We start from the raw sequence: 22,903 nt of genomic DNA, 5'->3' as shown, positions 1-22,903 counted from the left end.
TATCCGCTGGACCTCTCGGCTTTCTCTCACTGAAGCTCAGGTCACCTTTTAGCTTGTAATACAGTTCCACAAAAGTTTGTTTCCTTCGGGTTACCACAATTCAGTACAGGTTTCCCTCTGCCGAGCTCAAACCTTTCAATCACAATGTGTGGGGGTTCCCTTCCCCAAGCTTCGATCTCACCTTTCACTTTCCTTCCGCTGTCAAAGACTTTCGAAACTGCAAGGCTTTTGCTCTTACCTTGGCATGACCACTTCGACCTTCTATCTTCAAACATCACTTTTCCTCTCTTACACTAAGGCCTCTTGGTAAATGTAGTTTCGAGCACCGTACTTATTTCAAAGTTCAGAGATATTGCTAACATCCAGGTTTGCCTCTGCCGGGATCATACCTAACAGTTCAAATCTTGCATCTCAGTTTCTTTCTCTTCCCGCCGCTTCTACGGCATCAGACATTTCACAGAGAGTTTTGATTGGGCAATCTTCTTTCACCGGACCACTCTGTTACTTTGTATCTTTAATTTACAGTTCTTTACAATGTTTTGCTTTCTCTCGCGTCTTATCAGCACACACACAACCTTCATTCATTGGATACTGTTGCCGTCAAGTTTCATTTAACACAGACTGCACTTTCATTGCTTTCAACTCACCGGCTTTGTTCATTCATTCATTTCTGTCTTTCGCTGCTTTGATCCTGAAGTCAAGGCTGATACCACAACTGCGGCTGCACCTCCAACTCTGCCGTTCACCTGTCTCTTCTCTCTGGCAGGGCTTCCTTGCATAACCTTCAAGGCCCTTCGGAGGTAACAATCTCTCGCCGGGGTGTCCAAGGTTTCTCTGTACCTTGGTTGCGTCCCTCGGCCTGTCGCTCTGCTCCGCCTGGTTCACCGGCACCCTGGAAGAACTGCTCCGACTTGCTCAGAGAGTGTCTCAGTGTTCCACCTTTTAACTATGTGGGGAGAGCTAATAGGTACCAGGTGTATGTGATTAAGATCAAGTTCCTGATCCTGCCTGATCTTATCAGTGGGACAGGTCTAATGTATTGCATGGGTGGTACGCCTTTCAGCCTCAGGCATCCTCTTCCTCGGCTCAGTGTTTGTGTAAGAAAGGTGGGGGGGGATCTGGGAAGTTGGAATATCCTATAAAACAGGATGGGATAGAGGTATTTGGAAATGGGGATACCATGTCTCGCCATCGAGCGTTCCTCCCCAACTCACCGAAGACCCCCTCAACCAGGTGATCCTCCGCACTTGTCCACCCCCAGGGTCTGGATCCAAAGGCGATGGCCATGCCCTGGCCACTTGAGTAAGGGACCCCCCCGGGTCTAGACAGTGAAACACCCTGTGGTTTTTCACAAAGTAGACCTCTTCCCCTAACCAATCCCTAAACCCGATAGGTTTTATTATTTGCCAGGTAGGATGACATCATAGCTGACGCACATTTAGGTATAAAATCTTTGTGCAACCAATCTGCATTTTAAGTGTGTGAACTACAATTCGTTGTTAGCCAGATTGCCCTACTTTATTGAACTGATAATAAAGTAGTATTTTGCCATATTCTTTAAGTCTGTCCGGTTATTTGGGTCCAAAATTATTTGTTATGGTAATTCCATTCTGTGTATAACAACGCTCCAGGTGCTACTTCACGTTTTAACATCTTGGCCCTTGCTATCCAACTAGTCTTTAGGATGACCACTAAAAGGCCAACAAAAACCTAATCATGGAACAGGGGTCTACGTAGAGTACAGTTATATATTTAGCAACTGTATAGCCTCACTTCTATGTACAAGGGGGGCTTTACGTTTCGGCGGTTAGATATCCATGTTCCGCCTTCCTCAGGACCAAACAGAATGGGGCGACCCCTGAGGAGCAAGATAAAAGTAGATTTGTAACAGCACCACAACGTGATTACTGATTAAGCAAGTGTAACCACTGTGAATATGACTAAAAATAGCAGCTTAATGCCCAAAGATCATTTCCAGCGAGTCAAAAAAAAATAAAAAATAAAAATACATAACCACACCTAATTCTCAAAAGTGCTTTCTCTAGATATCAGGTGTAAATATAGACCCTACTCGGTGCATTCACCCTCTAGAATTTTAGGGGGCACTTCTGTATGCAGGAGACCTAGAGGTATCTGGTCATGTGTGTCAAGGGTACAGAGATCGCACTGGATTAGAGACAGAGGAGGAACAGGCATAATGAATTTGGTACCCTTCCGGGTGGGATATTCCTTGTGCGACTGTACTCCTATACAAGAATAGAGTGGCGCCTACCTGGCATGTTGGCTTATCCTGTGCAGTCTATCGCAAGAAATGGCATCCCCTTCTAATGTAGGAAGGTTGCTTAAACTGACCCAGCGAGGTTCTCTTCAAGTAAAGGTTCTAAGGGAGGAACAGTAGGACATGCACCCGTTTCTAATGTGTGCAGTCAATGCATTGAAATTTCCTTCACCTCGAGGTTCATAAGTAGAATAGACTTCCGTGGTAACAGGTTGCAACAAAAGTCGTCTTAATGAAGGCGAGGATTGCGTTGTCTGAGTAATCCGTTGGGACAATCGGTGAAGAGCGGAAAAGCCTTTATGTCAGGGAAAGTTATTTGCCCTAGGATGAGATGAAATGAAAAGACAAGCATGAGAATATCACCCCTCTAGATGTGCATCTAGGATGTAGTATCTAACAGTGCAGGATCTTATCTGAATTTACCTTGCAGCCGGTACATTTGCTGGTTTGCCACGTCTGTCCTTGTGATGGTTGTGAGGTCAACAAAGAGTTCAGAGAAGACGCAGCTCTAATCAGAATATATAATTTCGCAGGATCAGGCCCGGAGAGATACATGGCTCTGCATGACGGGCTAAGCGGCTGCGATAGAAAGAGGCGCCATATTGGAATGGCTGCCTTCGCACATAAGTAAATGTATGCCAAAGTCGATTAATCAGAATATATCATACAGAAGGTAGGGCCTGGGTCTCACTATGCAGTCCATGGCCTCTGATAAATTTAAAAAATCATGAAAAGATCAAAAATGAAGTTAAAATAAAAATACGGCCCAAATTGGGCAAGAACGGTAATCTAGGTGCAGTCTATGGAACAGTGTGTGTCAGGCTGTGTGTCCGCGGTATCTAGGTGCAGTCTGTGCACCTTTCTATTGCAAACTGCTGTAGCAATAAGGAGGACTGATAGAAGATCCAACAATGCTATATGTCAATGTTATAGCAGGGTGCTTATCCTTAGTAAGTGTAAGTGGCACACTATTCCCTGTGGATGGGGAAGTGAGGACCTCTGTGTATAAGGTGAATTGCAGGCCACAGTGCCAGGTGGGTATCCTCCCATGGAGCTCTCCAGTGAAGTGTAAGCCTGCCGACAGAGTCTGTGGAGCAAGGCTAGGCCTGAAGGAGAAAGTTCACCCATTGGTATCCGAATGATTGGCCATTACTTCATTGTGGCCTTCCTCCAGGCTGTTAAGGCGGTATATCCACCTTGCTTCTTTGTGTCGAATTATTTTCTGTGGATTGGTAACATATTTAAGTATGTCCAGCACCCACCAGAATAGGTCATCAGCCATATGCTGGTATTGCAAAAAGTGCAAGACTAGTGGAGCAGCCATGTTTTTTCATTGAATCCTAGACCGGTGTTCATTGATATAACATCGTATATGTAACGCTCTTGTAGTCTGCCCTACATATTGAAGGCCACATCGGCACTGGGTACAATAAACCACATTTGTAGTTTTACAATTGGATAGGAACTTCACTTCCCATAGTCTCTCCTTAATTTTGAAAGATTGAGTCTTCTTAGTGAATTTACATGCCTTGCAGTTCCCACATGACAAATGTCCTTTTATGGGGCATAGTTCCCAGTTGGGTCGGGTCGACCTCTCATGTTTCGGTTTAGAGTGGACTAGTTTGTAAATTGGATTTGTTGATCTCTTGAAGGCAAAGGGAGGCAGTGATGTCTATGGCAGACAGGTACTCACTATGGGCCAGTACTTCGTAATCATTTAGTTCATGTTATAAGAGTTTGCATTATATGTGGTCACACAAGTAAGTCTCTTTTATGTTGACTCACAGTTCTAAGGTACTAGAAGCGTTTCTCTAGGTGTGAACCAAGCTTCTCAGGGTATCCCTGTCCCTTAAGATTTGTACTCCAATTTTCTGCATGTTCATAATAATCCTCCAAGGAGGTGCAGTTTTTTCAGAGGCAAAGGAGCTGCTCAAGAGGCAGATTTTCCTTGAGGTCCCTAGGATGGAAGCACGAGAAATGGAGTATGGTGTTTCTGTCAGTAGATTTTTTTATATAGTAAACAGCTGAAAAAACCTCCTACTGTTTTTATTATCAGGTCCAGGAAATGGAAATGGAAGTGTGTAAAAGGATAAAGGATGTGGCCATATATGGTTTTGGCTATGCTGTGGTTAGTAAGCCTGAAGCAGTGGCAACCAAGTCCAGATCTGGCAAATATGTTGTTGAAGCTGACAGCATTTTGTATTTCTCACAGGCCCACATTCAGAGCAGAACCACAATTACAGCTGGGAAGATGATGCTGTGAAAAGCCTCAGCAATTGCGTTTGGCTGACACAAAAGGAAAAGGCCACACGGCTATGCACCCATGATATTAGTCTCTGCCTGGGGTGCTGGCACACCCAGTAATGCATGAGACTTCAGCTACGAAGGAGAGGTTTCCTCACCCGAGAACCAGAACAGGGATCACATGGGAGCTGGTCACCAAATCAGGCCCAGTTATATGTTATGGAAATGTGAGCTGCAGGCAGAAGTGGTGTCACTGTTGCAGGGTTATGGCCCAGTCATGGGCTGTGGGAGGGTGGGATAAGTGGAGGGGACAGGGACCCCTACCTACCTGTAGCAGGAGGATGCCCAGGACAAATGCCAGCGCCAGCCCTGTCCTTAATGCGGGGAGACTGGAGACTGGGGAACAGAATCGAGAACAGACGGGTAATGGACTTGAATTCCTCTTGTCAAACAGAGTGGAGCCACCAAACTCCCAAACAACCCCAGGTGGACCGCATGCGAATGGTGAGAGAACAATAAATGAACTGGGAGTGAGATGAAATTCAGGTGAACAGGAGAGACACTGAAATCCTCCCCAACCCGAATTCGAAACCAAACAAACCAGCAAAGGAGGAAAATCACAAGAAAAACGAAATTCCAGAACCACTGCAAGCAGAGAGACCATCAGATAATGCAAACAAATGTGTGCTGGAAAAAGGGGAGGAGCGTCGAGTTTTAAAGCTTTTCACCTGTGTGACCCAGCCCCTGGGGAAAAGGCAGCAACAGATTGGTTGTCCGAGTGAGGTGAGTGCAGAAGCTAATGGAAGAGAGCGGGGGGTAATAAGCAGGTGACACAGTATATAAAGGGAGTAAATGAAGGGCAGAGTGGGAGTTGCAGGGGTGAGGTCAGAAGTGGACTGAGAGACCATATAGAGGACCGAGCAGAGTGTTGAAGTGTTGGCAGCAGAATCGGAGGCGGGAGAGAAGAGTGCAAGGTGGTAGTAGTGGTGATGGCGTAGTGATGTGGGCGGGGGATGTAAAACCCTGAAAACCCTTAGACTTGTGAGCGTGGGGGGCACATTTTTCGGCTGGGATACTCTGCCAGTTTCAATGCCCATTTCTACACAGCTGAATGGAAAAGAAGTCGACAAGCATTGGGGCCTCGATTGATTATTGGATTTATTGTTGCACTTCAATAATATAAAAAAGGATGTATGGATCAACATTGGATCCACATCCTGTGTGTTTGCAATGGACGAAGCTGTGAAACATTTGAATGTGGCAACCACCCACGATTGGGTGGCTGCCTAATGTTTGAAAGGATTAGGATTGGCGGCAGAGCGCTCACTCAGTTTCCAAATAGGGCCATATGCAGGCTGTGCTTCAGCACTCTACACAAGATCCCATTCTGTCAGCAAAGCACTGATCAGATATGCAGATTTCAGGCGTTGCAACCACCAGAAGGAACAGAGTGGTACTCTCTCTGCATGACCTGGTGGGACAAGCTGGATAACTAACCTCCAAAACCGCTCTGCTCCAAGAAGCCACCTTGCTGCTTGTCTTAAGAGGCCTAACATCAATCCAAGAACACTGGATGACCAAGGGCAGGTACGCGGTACAGGTAGAGACCTGCTATGACAATCATGACCTGAAAAACAATTCATGAAAGATCCCTGCCCTGCACTGCTAGGACACGGTCTGCCACATCTTGCAAGTGACCTCTGGTATCAACTTCCACATCAGAGAGAGTGAGGGAAATTCAAGAGCCTGCTGAGGGCTATATCCTAGACAGTAGCAGATACTAGCTTGAGAGAGAAATCCACGGTTCTATCTGATATATTTTTGCTTTTTGAAGGCAGCCTACCAAAAAGACTGATTGATTTCGGCCAATTTCTGGAGGCCCAAAAAAGCGGAAATATCACATTCCTTTAGGGGGAATTAACCCCTCTCCCCAACCTTCCTGGCAGGTGCGTAAAAGTTTGATTTAGAAAGACCGCCTCGAAGCGGTCTTTCTAAATCTATTTCTTTTTATTTCGGCTTTTTAAAATCTATTTCTTTCACCCATAAAAAATCCAAAAGCCTGCTCATGGCTAAGTCTTAGAGACTGTCCGAGACCAGTGTCACAGGATGCACAAGTGGGAGCACAAAGGGGACTGACAAAAGGATAGATATGCTTGGGTTGTTGATCAAATTGCTGTGTGGGTACTTTCTTGTCACTAATTAATACCCAGGACTAAGATTTTGTTATATGCCAACTAAGTCCTGTTCGGAGTCGGAATGGGTTTGCTTTTTTGAAAACTTGTTCGAAACACCCAACAGCAATATTGGTGCTGACCTTGGCCTTAGTTCCACTTCTACTGATTATATTTGACATCCAGAATTGGATATTGAGACCATCCAATCCCTTATTAAACGATGTAAAACAAATCACAGGCTCCATGCCCCAATGGCTTAACCAACAACACATTTAAGGCGGATGTGGTCAATTGGTCAAATCTGTTGTACCTACAATTTGGCAGTATTATTAACTCTGGCAAGTTACCACCGTCATGGAGCACGGCGAATGTGGTTCCTATCTTTAAATGTGGCAGTAGGTCTGAACCTAAAAACTATCGGCCAATATCCTTGATCGGAGCGGACTGTAAAGTCTTCTCCGCCTTCCTTTTGACTCACTTGGAAGACTGGGCATCTACTACTCACCCTTTAAGTAATCTGCAGACAGGTTTTCGAAAGGAGCAATCAACTAACATAAATGGCTGTGTGGTAAAATGTATTCAAGAAACGGCATGGTCAAAGACTAAGGGTTGTACTTATGTGGCTTCAGTCGATTTATCAGCGGCATTTGACTGGGAAGACAGGAACCGCTTATGGTCAAAATGATCTAACGGGAGTATGCCTCTGGAGCTTCTGCGGTTGGTTAACAGTGTTTATGAGAATTGTGGAATTCAGATACTATTAAACCAACAGAGCGACCTCTCAAGGAGAATCTGCTCGTATCGGGGGCCTTAGGCTGGGTTGCATGTTAGCCCCCTGTCCATTTAACCAGTACGTCTCTGACATTGCTGATTGTTTGGGTGGAAAGGGCCTAATTGCTCCAAAGTTTGGCCAGTCTGAGATATCGTGGTTGGCTTATGCTGACTATTTCTTGATATTTGATCAAGCAAAGGTCGGCCTCAGAGACTGCTGAAGTCCTTCTCTGGTTATGCAAGGGAGAAGGGGCTTGTTATTAATCCCAAAAAGACTAAGATCTTGCATTCTCAAGGAAAAGGCTGAAAAGTAGTAACACCTTGTGGCTTGTTGAAGGCGTAAATATTAAAAATAGCCTCAGTATGGTACACCTGGGGTGCCACTTTGGCGCGCATGCTGGTATAAGAAACATAACTCAAATTCTCCTGCAAAAGGTAGCCCAGCTCCAGTGCCAAATCGTTAAAATTGATTGAAAATTTGGCAATTTTCCCTCAAACCAGCCCTTTTGTTTTACAAAGGGAAAGTTATCCTAAAAGTAATTTATTTCCTTGAACTTTACAATGACACAATATTCAAACTATTGGATAGGATTGAGGATAAGATGTGGGGAACAATCTTGGGCATACCTAATGCTATACCTTTAGCAGTCATTAGGTTTGACCTTGGGGTTATATCTCTAGCGGCCAGGGTTGAGTGGCGGATGTTGACGCTTTACTCAAAACAAGCGTCACCAACCACACGTTCTTTGTATGAGACCCTTGGTGCTGTTATTAATCGTAAAGAGAATTCTCAGGTTAATCCTCATTATCTTGCTCAGTTTGAGAGAAGATATGAAGCAATCTTATTAAGACTGTCCGATGAAAGTTAAAAGGGCTTTGTTTGATCTTGATTAGGTAATACCAACTGATGTATTCCATTCTTACTCATCTATGAGCCACCTATCTCATGAGCGTAAATGCTGGGGAAATCTATCTCCTTTGTTTTCCCAATTCCCAGATCGACATCATAGGGGTATTTTGCTCAGGCTACGCTGGAACTTGCTCCCTACTAAGGAAATTCTGCTCACGAAAAGCCTAATCACTGAGGCTGAAAATATGTGTAGATTTTGCAATGTTAGTTTGGAAACTACAAAGCATCTGGTACTTGATTGTGCTGTATTAACTTCACGTACAACCGAATACATGGAGCCGTTTCTTAATTACAGATTGGTATCTATGGATGTAAATCTATGGAGACGCTGTTTGAACATTCAAAATGTACATGAAGGCTTAGCATTATCAGGCTTTATTGAAGGCCTTCATTTGGAGTAATACTTCTGTGTCAACAACAATGGATTTTAAATAAGAAGTATTTGGTTTTTTAAGTGGTCCCAGCTGCAATTTATAATTCGATTTCATGAAATGTCAAAGTTATGTTATGAAAAGTTTCTTTCATTCCTTCTTTTCTTTTTATCGTAATATACTCCCTAAATTTGGAATATGTAATATGTGTAATATTTTAAATAGTAGAGGAATGGTCTTGCCAAATGTAAATAATGCAAATGGATGTGTCTTCGTTTGGTATTCTTTCTTTTTTATTTTGAATGCCGTTTAATATGTTGTATGTTTATAAAGGTTTAATTTAAACCAAATACAATACAAAAAAAATCTATTTCTTTCGCTCCATAAAATATCCACATACCTACTCATGCCTAAGTCTTAGAGACTGTCCGAGACCAGTGTCACAGAATGCACGAGTGGGAGCACAAAGGGGACTGACAAAAGGATATATATTTCTTAAAGCTTTAATTTACACCAAAAACAAAAACGGTTGGATAACTCTCCTTAAAGCAAACTGTGATAAAAAAAAAGTATTTTACACAGTTCAGGGTTGGGTTGGTACTTGCTCCAGAAGATTACCCTTGCCTTTGTCTTCAGGATGCGGGTTTGTAGGGTTCCCTAACCCTCTTCTGATTACTAAAGTATAGGTCATGCAGCCTACAGTTCTCAGAAAGAAGCAGTCTGGTTGTTTCCTCCACGATTCGGAGGAACTGGCATTGCTTTCTCCACTGTGGCTCACTTTAAGTGTCTGTGGATCATGCTCAGGGTGACTGATCTTCTGGCAACCTCCCTGTTCTAGGATTTGATGGCTCTTGCCATAAGCTACCTGACCTCCAGTGAAGTTGCACTGCTACCTCCTTTCACCACTGAAGTCTGTCCTGGACCGACTGTTAGGGAGAAATCTAATTTCTGTGTTAATTCCCTTCTACCTTAGAGACCCCCAGCTATTTTGCTGGACTTCAGGACTTTTAATTTTTATCCTGGTGTAAGTGAGACCTTTTTCTCACTCTCTCATGTATTTTTATCTGATTTGGACCCTGTGTTTCTTATGGTTTTGGAGTCTGACAATCTCCATAGGCATCATCGTTTTGTATTGTGGCACACAGCACCTCTGTGCAGTGTCATAGAGAAGTCCTTTGGATTTCTCTTAAGGTTTAATACCTTCTCTTGGATAAACTACTGTTTCCAAGAGTAGTAAAGTGAAATTGACTTCACTTAACTTTTTCTCTTTGTAGACCCAGCACACACCATCTTACATGGAGTGCTGGACGGATACTTAGTATCCCCTTTTGTCTACTTTCTCATGTAACATTTTTATATTACCCTCACTACAATTAATGGCTGGTGGCAGTGGTTTATTTTTCCTACCATTGTGTGTTTTTACCACAGGCTGCATTTGCAACTGCAGTATTGCTCCCATGGGTGCCCATTTTGTCAAAATGGCCCTCGTCGTCTTTTTTCACCATTTCTTGCTTGTGAGGTCTTTCTTGGGTTTTACTCTGCGCGCCAAACCACTTTTGCTCCCTTTGTTTGTTTTGTCTTTGGCGGGATTCACGGGTGAAGCCTGCCTCTGGCTCCAACGTATCTGGCAGGGCAGGAAGCGAGGGAGGTTCCCGAAACGCCCTGTGCTTAGTCTCCTTGATTACAGGAATGCACCCAAAGGTGATTGGCTGGCTACCCTGCTCTGTGAGTGACAGCTAGGCTACGAATGAATGGGAAGGACTTGCGTAAAAGGCGAGGTCTTTTGCAAGGAAGGCAGAGTCGACCACTGGACGAAGGAACCAAAGAAAGAAACTGGAAGAGAAACTTGCTGCCATTCTGGACTGTTGGCTTGCCCGGTGAAGCCCTGCTGTAGTGCTGAAGCTCCAATTTTCATATCAACTAGAGAAGCCCGGAAAGGAGAACTTCTTCCCTTGGGTTGGTGGGACCAACTGACCCCAAGACGAACTCGACTGGAACCCCTCTTCATGCTGGCTGTACTTCTTTGCTGCTGCTGGGGACAGGAACACCAGGAACAAGTGCATTGCCTTTAAGCCAGATGCGAGCTCGAGGAAGATCCTAAGGACTACCTCAAAGCAGGACGACCAAGCCTTAGCTTCCTCAACAGAGTGCTGGGCCCCAGAAGCAAGGAGAGCCCACAAAGTGCCCAAGAACCGCAGTGGTGCTTTTGAGAGTAGCTGAAACAGCTGATCTGGAGTAAGCCCATTGCTGCTGCCGACCTTCAAACCGTAGTGCATGAGTCCCCAGATGTCCTCCCTCTTGTCCCCACAACTGAGGCCCAGGAACAGCAGGATCTGCAGGACTACAACAGGAACAGAAGCCAGCTTGACCCTTCTTCAAACCTAAGGTACTGTCTAACTAGGGGTACTTACCTCGTGTTGTGTGTAGCTTGCTTGCTCTCACTGGAGACTTGCATTTGCTGCACTTTTGCAGAGTTGCTTGCATCTTTGCTTTTCACAAGCCTCCCAGCTTGTGGCCCAAAATGTACTCTTTTTTCAACAAACTCTATATAACATTGTACAATACTTTTTTGATATCTCAGAGAAGTGCCTCAGCTCACCTAGACTTTCTTCAATTGACATTGGCTGTCCTGGCTCCCTGCAGACTCTTCTGACCCTTTGACTTTGTGTTTATCTGTCCTTCCAAAAAGTCATACATAAGTTACTTGTATAGCTGGGAAAGGGCTAACCTATATTTCATTGGGGGATTGTAAAGTACTTACCTGTTCAGAGAAACTTGTTGACCATTGTTTCCTTCCCTAAACCTTTTCCTTTTTCCATAACTCCAGTATTGCATTTAAGTGTTCATGTGATATATCAATGTCCACAGTGTCCTAGCAATTGAAGTCACCTTAGGGTGTAGGGTGTAGGGTGTATGTGTATGTGTAGTGTGTGTGGGAGGGAAAGAGAGAGAGAGAGAGAGAGAGAGAGAGAGAGAGAGAAAGAGAGAGAAAGAGAAAGAGAGAAAGAGAGAGAAAGAGAGAGAAAGAGAGAGAGAGAAAAAAAAAAGAGAGAGAGAGAGATCCCAAAAGGGTATCTGCTTATTGTTGCATATTGCCCTTTATAAAGAAGGCTTATTTTAAAAGTGACTGTTAAATTATTAATTATTTTAATAAGAAACCTTGAGTATAAGTGTTATTTGAATACTTGTCACTGTGAATCTCTACGTTACACCTCTACAGCTCACATTGACCCCTCTTGAGATAGGCCTGACTGCTCATTCACTGCCAACTTGTGTAGTACAGGCTTATACCAAAGGTTGGGTTACCTATTGCCAAGAGGACAATGCTGGTGTAGTCTCCACAGGTTTACTACATACAATCTTGCCTAACACCGACCTGTTCCACGGGAAAATCCCTGCTTTTCTAAATGGTTGGGGTACGTGTTCTCCTCCTACCATCCATGGGATTGGGCATTGTGCCAAATATCATGTTGGTTGAAAACAGATAGACTTAAGCTTACAATAAAACCTGACACAATCCTGAATTTTAGAAAATCGCTCTGGACATGCATGATCTCTTTGCCTCCCTCTTGTAGCTTTACCTCAGCCTGGATCCTTTCTTCTTTTATATCTTGTTAATTAAGAGTCAGAAACCTTCTGGTAGCCATGAGAAGCCATCTGATATGATGGAAATTCCTATGCCAAAGAAAATTCACACCTTTTTAACACTTGCGATGTTCTCAATAGATGTAAAATGCGTCGGGTTTATTTTCCTTGCATACAATGCAGATCTGGTTCACTTTGTCTGTGCACAACTTTGTTTCCACTGATCTTTTTAGTTGTGTGCGGGCATAACTCCTAACAGGAAATGGTTTCCCTCACTTGCTGGTGACTTTAAAATGTTGAACGTTAGTTTAACTAATGGGACAGGCCTTATTTGCTGCGCAGGGTGTTTGAGACCCATTCCAGCTCCATTGGAAGGCACAAAGGCGGTAAACATCTTGTGGAAATCTGAATTTCTGAGGGTCTTTTATTCCCCTTTTTTCCCAGGGTGTCTGTAGGCATGGTGGTAATGAGTGCTCCTCTGACAGCCCTCTGCCTTAGTGTGGGGACCCAGTTGAGGTGATCTGCGGTTCCCCTGTATACCTCCCCCAGGTCCAACATCCTCTAGCTGCTAGCTGCCCATGACCCTTTTGAACACTATTCGGTCACAAAGGTTAGGCAGGGGACTCTCAGCTGCTTTAGAGGGAAATCCAAGCACCTGCTGACGGTTATATTTCTGACACTGAAAGAAACCAGATCAAGAGAATGAGTGACCGAAAGAGTTTAAGAGCTACAACCAACCACTGTCCAGGAGTTGTTGGTGGGGAGAACAACACATGGCTGCAGGGTACCAATATGACAGCCTGACAGAAAACCCAAGAAGGGGGAGGGGGAGATACTTCCTGGTAGGCGTTTGTATAAATGGTATTCATACTGAGCCAAGAGACTGGCCCACAGATGGAGGTTAACAATATCTAGGCCCGAAGGCACACAAGAAAGGGATGGGGTGGAGAGTTTGGGGAGAGAAATACCTGCTGGTAGTAAATTGCCAAGAAACAAGCAGGGAGCTATGTTCCTCGGACTAAGTATGCTTTGACAAGAAGCAAGCTAGACACTATGATCCCACAGATTGAGTTCAATAATCAAACCAGGCTCTATCACATGAAATGAGACTTTAGATTAGGAATCCAGGATTAGTATTCCCATAGTTGTGCCTTTGAAACAATTTATAGCTTTCCCCACACATTGTTGAATTTATCTGCTGACTCGTGTGTGTTCTGTTGATCTTTGTGTCACAGTCTGTTCGCCCCCGCGCTTGTCTTCGACACCATGCAGTCCTCCTCAGACAGCTGCCTAGCCCTATTATGGAGTTGTCGAAGCCTGAGAGGAAAGACTTTTACAGCAGGCTCTGCTCTTAAAGTTTGGGAAGCCTCCTGCCCAATACTTACATAGGTTTAGAGACCACAAGGAAAAAGAGATTAATAGTTGGGCGACGTATGTGAATGATTCTTTAAAAAACTTGAGTGGCTGGGTTGGAGGTCATAACGTAACCACTTTTGATGGCATGATTAATCTTGCTTGAACAGATGGTTGCTTCTTGTTGCCCTGAGCTGAAACAGCATTTGGCACAGGCACATTCTAAGGAGTTTGATCCAAAGAAAACGACCATGGCTACCGATTTAAGTGTGTCCATAAGGACAAGCGTTCTTCTGGTAAGCATGGGGATGGCGGGTGGAGCAGAAAGAGGAAGAGGGTGAGTCTACTGGAAAACCTGCATCGCATACGCCCACAGAAAGTTTCATAAAGAGAATAAGTCACATGGAGAACATTTAAAGGGTAGTGAGACTTATCATTGCAAGCAAGAAAGTGGACATAGTAAGACTCCCGACATACAAATTGAAAAGGAGTGTGGGAGCACCTCGACTGAGAACGAACATTCATCAAATACCCTGTTCTATGGCATTTCTTCCACTCAGGAGGTTCTACAACCACGTTTTACCTCACTGCACCCTTCACAGAGGAGAAAAATCCATTTGCATATCTGTCTTTGTCCCACCCACAAGGGCAGTCCAGTAACAAAATGCTAGGCAATTCTTTGAACAAGAGTGCCATCAGCAACCCCAGACACGTGTTTCGGCCTTGTTGCGCCTCCTCAGTGAGGTGAACATGAGCCTCTCTAAAGTACACACAAAGGTCCTCAAAATCTTGTGTATCCTATGGAGCAAGTGACCACGTGAAGGGGGACCCCCACCCCCAGACATAAGTGTAAGACCTTGGCGGTCCATTCTGCGAATCTGGAATTCCCTTATGAAGAGGGAGAGCTACTAAGAGGAGCATTTTTTTCTTCCGACTCCTTGCCTGGTGGCATTGGATTAGAAGTGCTTCTAATATCCCTGAGATCCTGGGAACCTATAGCTGCTGAAGCATATACTTACCTGATAATACCAAGCATTATTTTAAAGGCGTGTGTAGACACCTCTGCTATCCGGGCCACTGTGGCCAGCATGACTGTGGTAGATTCCACTCTGGTAGACTGGCTATGGCCAGAGCTCCTCTGAGGCCCACCAAGTTGGCTGATGGTCCCCCTCTTTGCTTACCAGCAATGCCCATCACTCTAGCTGTCAATGGTGGAGTGGTTAGGATTCCTTTAAAGGGATGGTCTAGTAAAAATTTTTATTTAAAAAATAGATAGGCAACATAAAAAAAAAAATACTAGCATTCTCCGTTTTAAAACTTGCTATGTAAAATTTTGAGCTATTCAAGCTCAAAATTCGCAAAAGCAAGCACATGGGCGCATCCATTTTGTGAAATGGATGCCCCGCCTGTGCTGGCTTTTGCTTTTGCGGCACTAATGAAGGAAAAGCCAGCCAGCTGTAGTAAACAAAAGCTACCGCTGGGTGGCTTTCCCTTCATTAGTGCTGTAGGCGGAGGACGGGGAACGGAGACCAGAGCAGGAAAGCTGCAGCTGAATCTCGGTAAGTGCTATTTATTTATTTTTTTAAATAAGCACTAGCTGCGTTTTTTTTTCTAAGTTTTCCGGGCTGGAGGAGCCTGGAAAACTTAGAAATAAAACCGCAGCTTTAAAAACGTATTTATGTTTGCGGTCGCTTTTGAAGCGACCGCAAACATAAATACAACGTTATTGTGTTGGAAAACGCTGCGGTTTTTCTTTCCAAGTTTCTCAGGCTCCTCCGGCTCGGAGGAGCCTGAGAAACTCGGAAAGAAAAACCGCAGCGTTTTCAAACACAACCGCGTGTGTTTCTGGCTGCTGTGGCTATCACTTTGGGTCTATGGTGCTCCCAGGGGAGCACCGGAGACCCAAAGTGAAAGCCACAGCAGGCAGAAACACAACGCGGTTATGTTTACATGCCGCGTAGTGTTTCTACCTGCAGCTGATTTCCCATTTGGGGCTCTCGGGCTCCCCGTGGGGAAATGCTCGCGGAGGAGCCTGAGAAACTTGGAAAGAAAAACCGCAGCGTTTTCCAACACAATAATGTTGTATTTATGTTTGCGGTCGCTTCAAAAGCGACCGCAAACATAAATACAAGGTTTTTAAACTGCGGTTTTATTTCTAAGTTTTCCGGGCTCCTCCAGCCCGGAAAACTTAGAAAAAAAACCGCAGCTAGTGCTTATTTTTAAAAAATAAATAAATAGCACTTACCGAGATTCAGCTGCAGCTTTCCTGCTCTGGTCTCCGGTCCCCGTCCTCCGCCTACAGCACTAATGAAGGGAAAGCCACCCAGCGGTAGCTTTTGTTTACTACAGCTGGCTGGCTTTTCCTTCATTAGTGCCGTAAAAGCCAGCACAGGAGGGCCTCCATTTCACAAAATGGATGCGCCCATGTGCTTGCTTTTGCGAATTTTGAGCTTGAATAGCTCAAAATTTTGCATAGGAAGTTTTAAAACGGAGAATGCTAGTATTTTTTTTTATGTTGCCTATCTATTGTTTAATTAAACATTTTTACTAGACCATCCCTTTAAGTTTTCAGAGGCAGGTTCCAGGTAGAGTTCTGCTGGGTAATGACATCAGGGAATGGGTGGTGTGGGGATATAGCAGAGATACCAAGAAGGTTGCATTAGCCAAGCCTAAGGAGAAGCCCAGGTGGACACCCCAGGCTAAGGAGCCAAGTTCCTAGAAGGGGGAAGAAGAGTTTGTCCAGTACCTTATCTACAACTGAGGTTGAGGTAACTGACCGGACCCTTGAACATGACGAGGAAGAAGCAGAAGGGTCATTGAGGTGTTCAATCCCCATGAACACCCTGAACTACAAAGTTTACTTGCAGAAGGGGGACCCCCTAGGGAGGAATTTAGTCTAGGTCAGAGAGAAGGTCCATCTCTGGAAGGCCTTAGACAGGCAGAGGTCGGCAAGATGTTGGATCTAGGGGTGATGGAGCCCTCTAACTGTCCAGTGTCATCTATACCAAAGGCAGGCACCACAGATTTGAGGCTCTGCGTGGACTATAGAGCTATTAATGCAGTTTCCAAGACAGATGCTCAACCCCTTCCACTAACTGATGAGTTTGGACAAATTGAGTGCTGCAAAGTATCTCTGTACCTTTGACCTACTGCAGAGTACTGACAAATATCCCCGACAGAAAATGTCAAGGAGTAGATAAAATTATGCGGGACTACCAGCTCAGGGTATTGGTGTAAAGAATGCACCTGCCACTTTCCAATGGTTGGTAAACCATGTACTGAATGGGTTAGATGAATTCTGTATGGCACATCTGGACGATATTGCAGTTTTAACCCCTACATGGGAAAAACAATTGAAAAGCAATGGGATTGTGTTGCATGCTTTTCATCAGGCCCACTTAACCATAATGGCTACCAAATGCCAGACTGGTCAAGGTTTTGTGACCTACATTGGGCATGAAGTTGGTGGGGCAAAATTCAGCCTCTACCCTGTAAAGTACAAGCTGTACAAGACTTGGCAAATCCCACAACCCAAACCCAGGTGAGAGGTTTTCTAGGCATCACTTGGAATTACAGGACTTTCATGGAGATTATGGAGACATAGCTGCCCCTTTGACTGCACTCTCCACTCCAAAGAAGCTAAAGAAGGATACATGGTCAGTGGAGTGCGAGAAGGTCTTTCAGGGCTTAATAGATTCCCTTTGCCAGGCCCCTTTTCTCAGGGCCCCTGACTACCAGAGACCCTTTTTAGTACAAACTGATGCCTCTGACACTGGAATAGGAGTAGTTCTCCCTCGGCTGTATGACAAAGGGAGGGAGCAACCTATATGTTTTATGAGCTCTCAGCTTAAGAAAAGATAGTTAAGGTGGGCCATAGTAGAAAAAGAGTGTTTTGTGTAAGGAAGGCATGGCATCAATAGAAAGACAGACACAAGTGACCATAGTTCAAGGGTGTTTATTGAATTTTATCAAGGGTGTGATAAATGCCTATCTAATCCTAATTCTACAGATGGGAGCAAGCTACGACCATCAAATAATAATAATGCAGTCCTAATGGAGTCTCGTCAAAATAAAAGGGCCTATACTAAAAAAAGAAAACGCTTGCCAATCCTTACCGCTGAATACAAATAGTGTAGGGTAGTGTTCACAAAATGATATATCAGGATGTTCAGACCCTTGGCCTCCCTTCCCCATGTTTTCAGCACGGGGCAAGGCGGGTTACTCGAGCATAGCACACCCTCAGGCTCTTTTGGCACAAGGACACAGTTCCAATATCAGGGCCTTCTGTGCCCAAGTCTCTTAAGTTATCCAAGTCTCTTGATGCAGAGGGCCTGATGTACAAAAACAAAGTTCCTTTCCTTTTTTAAGCACTCCAGTTAGGTGATTCACTCTTCACCCTGGATCCCCCTCAACTGGGCTCAGATTCCTTTTACACCACATTAGTTACTTTGGATCCCCTCTACTGGGCTCAGATCCCCTTCTCCAATGTTCAGAGAATATCTTTTCTCGTACCACTCACGGTTCAACCTGTATCCCCCTCTTCTGGGCTCAGATCCTTCCTCTTGCACAACCAGTCTCCTTCAGCCGGGCTCAGACCAATTTCAGTTCGTATTAGCTATCAAAGACTTTCGAATGTGCACAGGAATTTGCTTGACCAGTTGCAGGACCACTTCGATTTCATAATTTATATTTGCCACCTCTCAGTTGGATACCTAACAGAGACCTTCGTATGAGCACCCATGTGGGCACTGTGTATATGGAATCTATCTTGGCTTCAAAAGTTCAGTCACTCCTGGGATGTTCAATTATATTTGCATCATCACATACACTTCACACACTTTTTTCAGATTGCTTCGTACAAAGTTGCTGCTTGCAACCTTGGGTCTAACACAGACCGGTCTGCTGTCAGTTTCCCAGACTCACCGGTTGTGCTGACTTTACTGGTGCTGCTTTGTTGTAGGAGCCAAGGACACTACCACACCGGCAATCGCTCCTCCCCGCCTTGGCTATCGGCCCCGGGTACCTCCGACACACAATGCACCTTTCTTCAGCTTTAATTCAAGGCCTTATGTTTCTTATTCTTGCGGGCTCGTGAAAGTAGCGGTTTTCCTCCAAAAAGGTCAAGAGCACGTCCCTCCTTGCAACCCTCTCTGGTCTTGCCGTCTTTCTACTCGTATTAAACTGCCATCTCGGAACTGCCGCTTCCTCGTGTGTTTTGCCTTGCTCAGAGTGTGCTTTCATGCTCTGTCTTTTACCAATGTGGGGGAAGTGTGATGGAAGTCAGGTGTGTGTAATTATCTGTAATTGCCTGACTCTGCCTGACCCCTGTGTTGGGACATGTCAGGTATACGGATCGGGGGTTAGTCCGTTTTCTCTCACAGTGAGCTGTCTGTAAGAAAGTGTTTGTGTCGGAAAAGGGGGAGGGTTGAGTTCCTAAGTATCCTACCTGGTAGGATGGGTAAAAGGGGTTACCGGGAAGGGAATACTGCTTCTCACCATCCGGTGTACCCACTCCCCGAAGACCCGCCATCCAGGTGATCCTCCCGCACTGGCCCACCCCCAGGAACTGGATCCAAAAGCGATGGCCGTGTCCTGGCCACCTGGACGATAGATCCCCAAGGACTAGCGGGTGAGACACCTTCTGGTTTCTCACATTTGCCATTGTTTGGGCCTCTAGTAAGCAGAGACCCTACACACCTTAGGTATTCACTTCACTATACAGACAGATAATAAACTCCTAAAATGGCTGATGAACATGAAGGGAGAGGATCCCAAATTGCTCAGGTGGTCCATAAGTCTTCAAGCCTTTGATTTCACTATTGAGCATAGGCCAGGTACTTAACATAGCAATGTTGATGGGCCGCTGTCCAGGATGTATAACCGACGAACAGGAAACCCATCCAAGGGTGGATTAGAACCCCCTGTCCCGAGGCTGGGTGTTGGGAAAGATTTTCTTTTTACAACTTTCCCCCCATAGATTACTATGGGACACCTTTTCTTTTTGCTTGTTTTGAACCTGGTCTTGACTTTTTGGAGACAACTAAAGCATTCTGCTTTTCTTCCCTTGTCTGTATTGCTCATTCTTATGGGGAAAGTGACTATTTCCCAAGACTATCAGTACTTTGAGTTGTTGCCCCTCTATGAATTCTTGTATTCTTAGAATTGCACACATCACCTTACAGTGAAGTGCAGTTAGGATAGTTTGTATCCTTATAACTTTTTATATAATTGTTTTTTGGTTACTTTTACATGCCTAAGACAAGGTGGTGGCAGCTGTGATATTTTTTTCATTGAATACATTGTACTCAGACTTTTGCAATTACGGCGAACGGTGGCTAGCACCCTAAGATGGCCGTGTTACAAGGTGTTTTGCATGTTCTTTGGCCATATTGTTCTTTGGCTTTCTCCCTGCCTGCTCAGGTCATGAAATGCCTTATATAGAGATCCCTTTCCCAGGGAAAGCTCTGGCTTTCACAGGCTAAGCAGTGGTTGCTGTGTGGCCAGGGGAAGGCGTTGGGACTGCCTAGTGCCAATCCACATCCCTGGTGCCTGAATGTTTGTCTGTTTCTGGGCAGATGCTGTGGCCAGTGACTATCCATGATTGGATAGCCACTGCCAGATTGAGTGGTGCAGATCCTTGCCATTGGTGGGCTTGGGCTTTCTCCCAGCATTAATTTGGGATAAAAGGAGGGTTCCTGCGGCTATTCCATCAAACATCATTGGAGCCAAGACCTCTATGAAGAAGCCTGCTAACGGCTCGTGAAGCCGACAAGCATAGACTTCATTGCTGTCCTGATCCTCTGACTGATCAAGAAGACCCTCGTTGGTGAGTCAACCCCTGGACTAGTGGCAACAACTCAGTCTTGACCCCCTGCTCGAGGATCCATGCCTTTGGAAGTGTCCCTGGACCGACCAGTTGACTGACCAGCTTTTTTCTTGGCTACCTCGCTGCAGATGTTACTGTTCTGAGCAGAGCCTTGAACTTTGCAGATCTTCAGTATGTGCCACAAGTCGCCTCCTCCTGCATCCTCAGCAGTCTTACACCAAGGGAAGCTGTGCTATGTATGCTCCTGTATTTGCCACTGCAAGATCACATGTCACTGCCTGACAGTGGGGGCTCCCAGTGCAACACTCTTCCTTCAATCTCGTGAGGTGCTCTAGCGTGGTCTGTCCCGCAGAAGTCACCGTCCTCCATTTGGATGTTCTACTGGAAGCTGTCTGGAACTGATTCCCAAGTACCACGACCTACGAAACGAAATCCTGGTGCCAAAAGTGCAATCTGCACCCGCGACCCCTGGGCCTTCCTTGAGGGAACCAAGCATCGGATTCCGAAACACCAGCAGTGGTCTCTGGAAGAATCGGAGTCAGGGGATAAGTTAACATACCTGTTCATTGCCGTCCCGGTTCTCCATAGGGTTACATGGGCGTAATGCCCTGTCCCTAACTCACCCGTACCTGACCTTTGGTGGTGAACCTGGGTCAAGTATCCCTCCCTAGGTTTAGTATGCTAGTGTATGGGATTGAGTTGACTGGAGTGCTTACCTGAACGTTAACTAATGTGTGAAACTCTTATTAATCATAACCACTGGTGCACTGTAAATCTCTATAAACCAACCTGAAAAGTAGGTATTTTGGAACCTATGACTTTTGGGCACCAACAAAGCATGATGACACACAATGGAAACACGCAAGAAAAGATCCTATTTGGTGAAGAGTTTAAAGACGGATGTAATAGACGGCATGTGAATGGGAGGAACACTCTGGGTGATAATAGGGTAGTGAGCAGTGAGAGGCCACAGATTGGGAGTCCAGGGGTGGTACACGAATAGAGTTTGAATAACTGTGCAGAAGATTAGCAAGTAAAACAACGTTATAGAAACACTCAAGCGGGATACAATAGGGAAGGAAGTGACAAGGAATAATTTCCAATTTATATTTTCCATATCATCGCTGCATCCTCCGTGTCTTCCAGGGAAAGGTTGCTTTGGCAGTTGTGATTTTTGGGAAGGAAATGCTGTAGCCCCACTGGGTTTAAGAATGTCATTTTTGCACCAGGCTCTTACCTAATCTCTGGAATACAAAAAGTGCCTGCAGCCCATCTGTCCACACGAAGACCTCACTGTTCTTCCAACGCAGGTTCTGAAAGGGAAAGGCAATGATAAGAATAGGGTGAAGGGGACGTGAGGGGCACAGAGAGGTTAATCAGATGAGCAGCTTTAACAAGAAACCCAAGGATGAGCGCCAAGGCTTTTCTGTGGCTCAGCATTAAGCCTCTTATAGCCGCCATGGGAGTGCAGTAAAGGCCAGGAAATGTTACGAGGAGAAGAGAACAGATGTGAATCCAGAATTATAGAACTACTCGCACATGGCCCACGCACGCCAAGTCTTACTCTTGCAAATCAGACTGGGTCCGGCCCCACAGATAAGCGGCATAGCTGCCTATTTTACCCCCTAAAATTGTGCAAATACTCCCCATTATAAAAGCAGTATTTCCGAATTGTGAAGGTGTCTTTTCCCTGTTATCGTATGCACTGCTGTGTTTGTGTTCGGACCAGTGGCATCACCAACATACGCCACACAGAGGAAAACTACTATGTTTTCGATGGACAAAAAGATGTTATGGTAAGTACTGGGAACACAAAAAGTACATTACAACAAAAATACCAATTATGTTTTTCAAGTTAAAATGTGTTTTACTTGCCTAACAACTGAGTTGACATTTTTACCTCTTACAAAATCCCTTTACTTTTAAAAATAGCAACTAAAATACTGCCACCTCAATACTTATTTGGAGCCCTGACTTGGCAATCCCCCCAACCCACACACACTTTACACTCTGCATGATCACAGCTTAAAAAAAAAAAAGAATGACAATTGTGTTCTTATATCGCGCTTCATGCCAGAGCCCAGCCTCTAATCGCAGGACTGTGATTCAAACCCGTGCTGCTCGGTGTTGTCTTGTTTCCAAGATAAGCGCATTGCACACGAGTTATCCTCCCAGCCCACGCCCAAATTTGAAGCTGGTAAATATATATTAGCATTTGAAAGTTCTCAGGTGATTGGCAATTAAATTCATAACCTTCATAACCTTGAGCACTACCTGGCTACTATGCCATGTCACTGCTACACTGTGCACTAACAAAGCCTCATCCAATAAGAACTACACGCCCACAACACTCCTCTTCTCTCAAAGCTTTTCTGTGTAGATTGCTGTCTC

General features: G+C 44.9%; 1 protein-coding gene across 5 annotated transcripts in view; it reads right to left on the bottom strand.

The window, feature by feature from the left end:
- Positions 1-22,903, bottom strand: part of TMEM138 (transmembrane protein 138) — a 390,769-nt gene that overhangs the window by 95,148 nt on the left and 272,718 nt on the right. For all 5 annotated transcript variants that reach the window (XM_069623866.1, XM_069623867.1, XM_069623868.1 and 2 more), the window contains one exon: positions 21,750-21,825. In XM_069623866.1, coding sequence (XP_069479967.1) covers positions 21,750-21,825 — 76 coding nt within the window. The remainder of the gene's footprint in view (positions 1-21,749; positions 21,826-22,903) is intronic.

The sequence above is a fragment of the Ambystoma mexicanum genome, chromosome 11 (assembly GCF_040938575.1).
Source record: "Ambystoma mexicanum isolate Mex_15411 chromosome 11, UKY_AmexF1_1, whole genome shotgun sequence".
In the NCBI taxonomy this organism is placed as follows: domain Eukaryota; kingdom Metazoa; phylum Chordata; class Amphibia; order Caudata; family Ambystomatidae; genus Ambystoma; species Ambystoma mexicanum.
Note: the sequence above shows the minus strand (reverse complement) of the source record. Positions and strands in the feature narration are given on the sequence as shown.